We start from the raw sequence: 7641 nt of genomic DNA on the forward strand, positions 1-7641 counted from the left end.
TATTACATCCGATATCTTCTTTAAAAAAAAAATAAAAATCAAGAGATTTTTAATGCTTTCACAACCCGAATGATGGGGCTCTCTCAAGCTGATTTCTAACAGTTTTCAACATGTAAGGTATGCTTTTGGAGTCGCCAACTCGATAAATCCAGTTTAAACACTTAAAATAACAATATTTTTTAGAGATGCTAAATATCGCACACCCTCACATGCAAATAAATGTGTAAACACGGCATGCTTCACCTGTGACTGCTTGAAAACATCCTTGGCCACCGAATCTAAATTCCCAAGATCTTTGATGGATGCCACATACTCAGAAACAGCCTTGATAACAACCTCACATGGAGGGAGGACTAACTGATGAGCCCTTACCTGAGCAGAAAAAAAAACAAACAAATAATGAAGCAAAGAGCAACAAATAAAGTATGGGTTGTGCTAATAAGTGTAAAGCACAAGGATGCTTAAATATCTCATCCATTACAACTACAAAAAAAAGAGAATATCATAAAGTGTGTGAACTGACAAATCATTTTAGCACCTTGAGGGAGGCAAGAGGGTGTTCTGGGCCTAGAAGACTCCAATGAAAGGCAGCCAAGTCTTCATCTGGCAGAATGTGGTTACCTGTTTGTTTTTTTGAAGGGCCACATTTAGAACTAAATAATGTTCTTTAAAGATAAAGTCATGTTCATGTTAGCTTCGCTTACCAAGAAGAGCAGCAAAAATGGGCAGGTGCTGTGTCTTGAGGCCAAGCTGGCGAGCCGCCTCTGATAGCAGGTACTGGTGAGTGGTCAGATTCTTGCCATTCCAGGAGAGCTTGAGAGCGTGGGAGCTGAAATAGGCCGGAACGTTGCATAGCGCAAACTCTGAGTCCTGTGCAATCAGACCCTGAAAACCATAGTCTCTGTACAGGGATAGCACCTCCTGATGATGGTCCTCCAGGGTCTGCACCACCTACAACACAAGCAGGGTGGAAGGTGATCACGTGTTCTTGTGACTTACTAAGCAACAAGCTACAACTGATCTGAACTGAAAATACTACATTTGCTGACAATAATCTTGGATTAATATGAAAATAACACAGATTTTTAAAAATAATTTCAATACTTATTTTCTGCATATTTTCAATACACTGATATCACTTGTACTTCTTAACTCTCTTAGATATTAAGCTGTAATTTAATTAGAGGAGAGAAAGCCTTCGCACAGTAGCATAGCCCTCGCTGTGGCTGACACAGATGCTGATGCACACCGCTCAAAAAAAATATAATGTAACTACACATCGCAACTACGACTCTGTGATTGGTCGGCTTGGTACCAGTGATGAGTATGAGGGTGCCGCGAGCCGATGGAGTGTTTACAAGTGTCGAGTCCCGTGAAGAAGCTACTTGCAGTGTTTCAAAAAAAAAACTAAATACCTAGCAAGACACTTAACACAGAGGAACATTAAAGCCTATTGCTAGCTAGCGAAAGTATCGTTGCAGAGCAACACAAACAGCATGCAGAACTATAAATGCACAACTACGCAAAAGGCAGGCCCCTTGGGTCACACTGATCTCTTGACGCAAAAATATAAATCAGCTTTTAAAATTTGTACAATACAAACTATATAAACATTGCATGACTAATGCTTCAAATATAGCATTTTCTATTTGTAAATATGAAATACATAAAATTCTAAATTTTTTAAAATGTAATTTTTATTTATTCATAATGAATCAGTTATTCAGACAATTTAAAGCAGGTGATTTATTTAGTAAAGCATTATTGTAGGTTTATTTTCCCCTCTTTGTTTTGTGTAAAATTGTATCTAAAATGTAAGCCATTTTCATTTTGTCAGTAAAACGTTTCAACGTTTTTAGATAGAACAGCATAGAGGTTTGAAAAAAACCCTGCTGAAACAAGGGGGTTTCATGGCCTTTTAAAACTATTACTTTAACACATTTGTGCCCAATAACGGGTTTTATTTCTGTATCGCAAACAAATCTTTTTAAGCACTTATTCACAAACTACTTGCTTTTTAACAAGCCTAATACCCCCTCTGACTAAATATAATCCAATATATACTCTTATTCAGTTATTAGAACAGTACCGTTGCATAGATCAATTTTGAGAAGTGGTTAACCGATGATACTGCGCATGCGTGATTCAGTGAACCAAACACAAACAGTACATGACAGCCTGCTGTGAGTGAACTAAACTTGAACAACTGCAGCGTGTGACCCGAGGGCTTAAATGAAAGGATCTGGTGAAAATCATAAGTTTATTTCATAACAGAAAATTTGTAATGGAATTTAAATAACTGAATCATGCGTTAGTAGGGTTGCAAAACTTTACAGTAAGACATTTTTTAGATCATGGTGATGTTTTAACTGGATGAAATTACTATTGCTGACTACATAATGTTGAGTCCTAACAACCGCATTAAAAATCTGAACTACTGTGTATCTAACCTCAGGAGCAGCCTTGCACACATATTGTACTTAAAGCCTGCATTAACACTTCTGAAACTCTAGTTGGCAGTGAGGTGTTAAATGTTCCTCTGTGTCAAGTTTCTTTGTGTTTTGTTTTTCCTGAATGCTTCCTTAATGAACAAGTGGCTCAAACTCGCTCATTTTGAGGCAGCAACCGGCGGACTGGCAACAACTTTAACCATGAGGTAAACACTAAACAAAACTTTCTATCCAGAGCTCCTTCATGGGATTCCACACTTGTGAACAATCACTCCATCGGGCTCACGCGACATTCAGCCCTGCCCAGACTCGTCAGCGCTACCAAGTCAACCAATCACAGAGCTTGCATTACTCGTCGTTGCGGCGTGTAGTTACATTTTTTTAAGAGGTGCACATCAGCAACGCTGACGGCCACGACGTAGGGCTATGCGTCAATGCGCTTGACGCAGAAGTATAAATCCGCCTTAAGGCTGCTATCTTGTGGGCTGTTGTATTTGAAAATTGAGGATGGATAGATGGTAGTGGTAGATGACAGCGTTCATGTGTCATCTGAATACATGTTTCAAAAAATATATGACTGAGTTTTTATTATACAACATATATTCTGTTGATTTTGAATCTTGCAAACAAATAATCCTTATTTAGAAAAAAAAAATACATTGAAACTAATAAAAACTAAACTAATCTATTTTCATATAATAAAGAAACTGATGAAAACTAGTAAATCTCCCTCTAAAAACTAATTAAAACTAACTGAATTTGAAAAGAAAGTCAAAACGAAATAGAAACTAACAACGAAATCATTATTTTTCTGTGATAATGACAGCTCTTTGCATCACTTCTTGATTCTCAGTAAACTTTGCCTGTGTGTAGTAAATGCCACATTTAACAACACATTTTTACTACAAAATCCTTTAATTACTTCAGACAAGTGCTTGAAATAAGTTCTGCTATGAGAGAACTTCATAACCATGTAATTTTAAGACACTCCAGCCTTCGGAAAAAGATTTACTACTAAACACAACTGTACTTCCCTGACAAGATGTGCAAGACAATTGCATGTAATGTATGATCATCAAGTCGCATTTAATTTCATTTTCATGTCACCAGCCCTAGTAAAAAATGTCAAAATACAGCCAGGAACTTATCCATTGCCCAAACAAAGCAATCTGCTAAAAGGAGACACATTTTGATGCCTGTACTGATCTGTAATTTGCAGCTAGAAAGAAGAAAAACAACCTTCCTTGACCTTTTTTATAGGTTCCATTTTCTGAAATAATGTCGGGTTTTTTTGCTACTTTAGATGTGTTTGGTCAATGTTGCATTTACATTATAGTAGAACCACACCAGAGTTGCCTTGGAAGCTTGTTTAGTGCTTAAAGGGTCACGAAACACCAAAACACATTTTTTGAGCTGTTGACAGTCGTATATGTGTCCCACACTGCTAAAAACACTATTAGGACACCTATATTTCACTAAAAAGTGTAAATTGGTTGTTTTTGCATTATTTCAAGCAAATTCGTACTTCCGGTTTGAAACGAATTTTTGAAGCTGCGTCATGGCCATGACATAATAGCGTGTATTCCAGCGTGCAGACTGGGCGTCTGAGCCAGAGTGAGTCTTATTACGTCTTACAGTGTGATGCATTAATGCATGAGTAAGGCTTGGTTCAAACCAATCAGCGCGCTCTATTGTGCAACTTCATTAATATTTATTGCTGTCAAAGTGTAGACGGCAGAGACGCCACGTTGTATTGGCAAAACAAGCGTGAAGTGTTGCTTTTATTGTTTGCTGCAGTTAAGTTTTGTTTTCATTTTCTCTCTGTGAGAGCTCTGAGTCACGTGTGGATTAACAGTGTACGCGACGCGCGACAACAATAACTTACGTGTCTAAGGAGGAACATTGTTTACCTGAGAGCTGTTCTCATCTGCAAACGCTGAGATCTGGATTCGCTTGTAGTCTCCTTAAATAAAGACGCGGCTCTAGTTGCTGTGGATTGTCCTGTCTCTACAGATTTGGTAAGTGAGCGACCAGTGCTCTCTGTTTATTCAGTTCGTATTTTATTCGTATCAAACTATTGCACCAGTGTAAACAAGTTAGCACTAACAGTTACAACCAAACTATAACCTCGTGTAGGATTTTGTGACCGGAATAACACACGCGGCTTTCTGACGCTACCTGCCGTGTGCATCTAAGTTTCCGGGAAATGCTGAGTTTTTTTTTCTCTCATTCGCCGTGCGGTATCAAACATTGCATGAAAAATACACGCTTAGAGCAGATCCTCGAATCAAATATCTCGTTTGTCGGGAGGGACATGAATGAATTCCCTGAATGAAAGAGCCAAACTGCAGTTAAAGTCCACCATTTAATAATTTGGCAAATAATTCGACTACAGATGTCCATGTAAACACAGTCACATTGTCCGCTGTGGTTGTGTGTTTTGACTCTGAAATTCAGCGCGCCCAAATAGACACTCCCATACCAAGCCTCTTTTCTTCCTCCGACACTCCCCCCTAAACAGAGCTGGACACGCCCACTTTTCTGACTTTTTCCAAAGTAGAGGTGTGAAAACACCCTGCTGAAACGAGGGGGTTTCATGGCCCTTTAACAACTTTCGGACAAACCACTCTGGCAGAGCAATCACATCAGTCTGCTTGAGTCAAACCAAACCTGACAAGTGTAAACACACCCCTAGTTAAAAATATTATGAATATATAGTTTAAAATATTTTCAGAAATTATCAGAAATTAGTTACAGTTATTTACATTTCATGTCCCGGGTGTTATTAATGCTATATTATTACAAATGTACTGTATTTTAAAATGAGTCTGAAAGTTTAGTTTCAAATCAACACTACAAATGAGCTAAAACTGTGCTAATGACTGTCCAGCCATGATTAGTCTGAGGGTTACTAATTCAAGTCATGTTAGATAGATCATATTCACAAGAACAGACAATGTTGTAATTACAGGAGGAGAACAATGGAGTTGCCGCATGTTCCGACTTAAATTTTAAACTCAAGAATGTTTGTTTGAGGAAAAAAAATGTTAAACACAATAGATGAAACTTCTGTGCTGATGGTAAATGTGTTGAAATGTACAATAAAAGTATGTTTCATCAACAAAATATAGTATTACTGCACAGTAAGCATTAAAATTTGATGATTCAGCTTACAGCACCTTCATAAACTGAATGAAAACAGAAAAGCATCAACACTCTAATGGAAATAGTACACATTTTTATGTAAAAATGTGCATTGCCACCTGACATACCTGACGCTGAAAATACAACTTCGAAATTCATAAAAAAAAACTTGTAATAAATTATAGCAAATTTAATTATTCGACTGGTCATGTAATATCACACCAGTTCTGATGAGGAGACCTGCTCAATAACAGATTTTAAGAGCTACTTATTGGACTGGAATCATAATTTTAAACCATCAATCGTTTTTAAACATTTTATTAATCAAATATTAAACTAAGGCATATGAACTTTGGCACATATTTACATTACAATAAGACAATTAGTTAAAGCAGGTAAAGCATTTGCAGCACATACTGGTTTAATAACAATTCCTCTCGAGGAGGGCATCAGGCCACTCACCCGCACGCGGAATCGGAACATGGCGAGGCGGACACAGTGGCTCAGGCAGGCCGGGGGCAGGAACCAGGCCCGCGGAGGGGGCGTGGCCTTGCTTCCGACGTGGTTGACGATGAGCTGTGCGGTCTGCCGCTGCCCCTGCGCCCGCCGCGCCCACTCCGGCCAGCGATCCTTCCCAAGCGTGCCGTTAAAAACCACCACAAGCTCCAGTCCGCCCTGGTACAAACAGGCCTGGGAGAGGGCCGCCAGATAGCCGAGCATTGCATTCCACTCGCCTCCACAAACCCAGTCGGTCTGGTAGCCCCCGTAGAGTCGCTGAAGGCCGGAGTCTGCGTCAACCAGAATGCGAGCTGGCGGGGGAGGCGGAGGCAGCGAGCTGGGATGATGGGGATGGTGGTGGTGGTGTGGATGGTGGTGTGGGGGCTGTCGGCCTGCCGTGCGGGCGAGCTTGAGGAGATCTACTGGAACTGCCGCCCCGGGGCAGCGCTTCTCCAAATACTCCTGAAACCCTTGAACTCCCATACTGAATGTGTGTCTAAGCGCGTGAGATGGATGAACCTTGATAACAAGTTGAATTGTAGGTTATGTGCTCAGATCTCGATCTGACCGGTTGTAGTTAGGTAACTAAAAAGCTGAAATGTCCAGTAATTATCCGACGAATGCAACTGTCATCCGACCCCCTGTAAAATTTCAGATACGCGTGGCTATTTCTTTACATTTGGTCGTGTAAGTGCAATTTGTGTCCATTCCTAAGTGTGTCAACGTGCTAAAATCCCACCAAAGTCTCTCCGTTTCGATCAATTCCGATGTTGCACGGTCTACAGCGTAACGATGGAGGATAACGGCGCGCACGCTACAGTTATGATGTCGACAGTGTTGGTAACATCAAAATATAATCCTATTTGTAACCCTTCTAGCTGCTAACTGAGCAACAACTACGCCCTTGCTATCAAACGTGCCCGTTAAGTAGTTGAAACTAACTCTAGCCGATGGCGAATACAGTATGTCCTGTACTGGTTAACAGTTATAAGAGCTACAGTTTGTGGCTAACAAACTAGCTCGCGCACTTAGCCAGTTAGCCAAGATCCCGGCGTGATTGACGCGTCAACTAGTCGAGACAAATCTGGGGCTGCCGCTATTCGGAATGAGATGAATAACTAAGGGGAAAATAAAGTAAAACAACTAAAATAAAACAAAAACAAAAGCCCGACGTAAGCTCCCTCGCTCTCTATCTCACTCACGACTTCATGTTGAGGAGAGGAACATACTTTCATGCGACGTCGGCCATCTTGCGACTTCCCCGCGGACCGACAGAAAGTGGGAGGGCAGGAGAGCCGAGGGAAGTGGGTGGAGCGACGAGCCTCGTCACTGGGGGATGTAGTTCAGTATCTGTGACAATGTATCTGTGGTCTCGAGTAAAAGACTACAACGACCAGAACATCAAAGAGAGAGACGTGATGCGTGCCTTATCCAAAAGGAAAGGTTCATTCAAATGAAGATAGGGAAAATCGGCTCAGTTGGAAAAACTGGATAAAAATCACTGTATCTGAAATTCTCAAGTACTGTGGCAATAAACATGTGAGGAACG

At 40.5% G+C, this 7641-nt stretch overlaps 1 protein-coding gene across 1 annotated transcript in view; it reads right to left on the bottom strand.

Annotated features, from left to right (window-relative positions):
• The window catches only part of fam120c (family with sequence similarity 120 member C), a 28821-nt gene extending 21466 nt beyond the window's left edge, over positions 1-7355 (bottom strand). The window contains exons 1-4 of the mRNA XM_680985.9: positions 6057-7355; positions 705-951; positions 539-621; positions 244-372 (exon numbers count right to left, since the gene is read on the bottom strand). Of these exons, the coding sequence (XP_686077.3) occupies positions 244-372; positions 539-621; positions 705-951; positions 6057-6575 (978 nt within the window). The 5' untranslated portion in view covers positions 6576-7355. The remainder of the gene's footprint in view (positions 1-243; positions 373-538; positions 622-704; positions 952-6056) is intronic.
• Positions 7356-7641: the final 286 nt, after the last annotated feature.

This window comes from Danio rerio, chromosome 23 (genome assembly GCF_049306965.1).
Source record: "Danio rerio strain Tuebingen ecotype United States chromosome 23, GRCz12tu, whole genome shotgun sequence".
Lineage (NCBI taxonomy): Eukaryota > Metazoa > Chordata > Actinopteri > Cypriniformes > Danionidae > Danio > Danio rerio.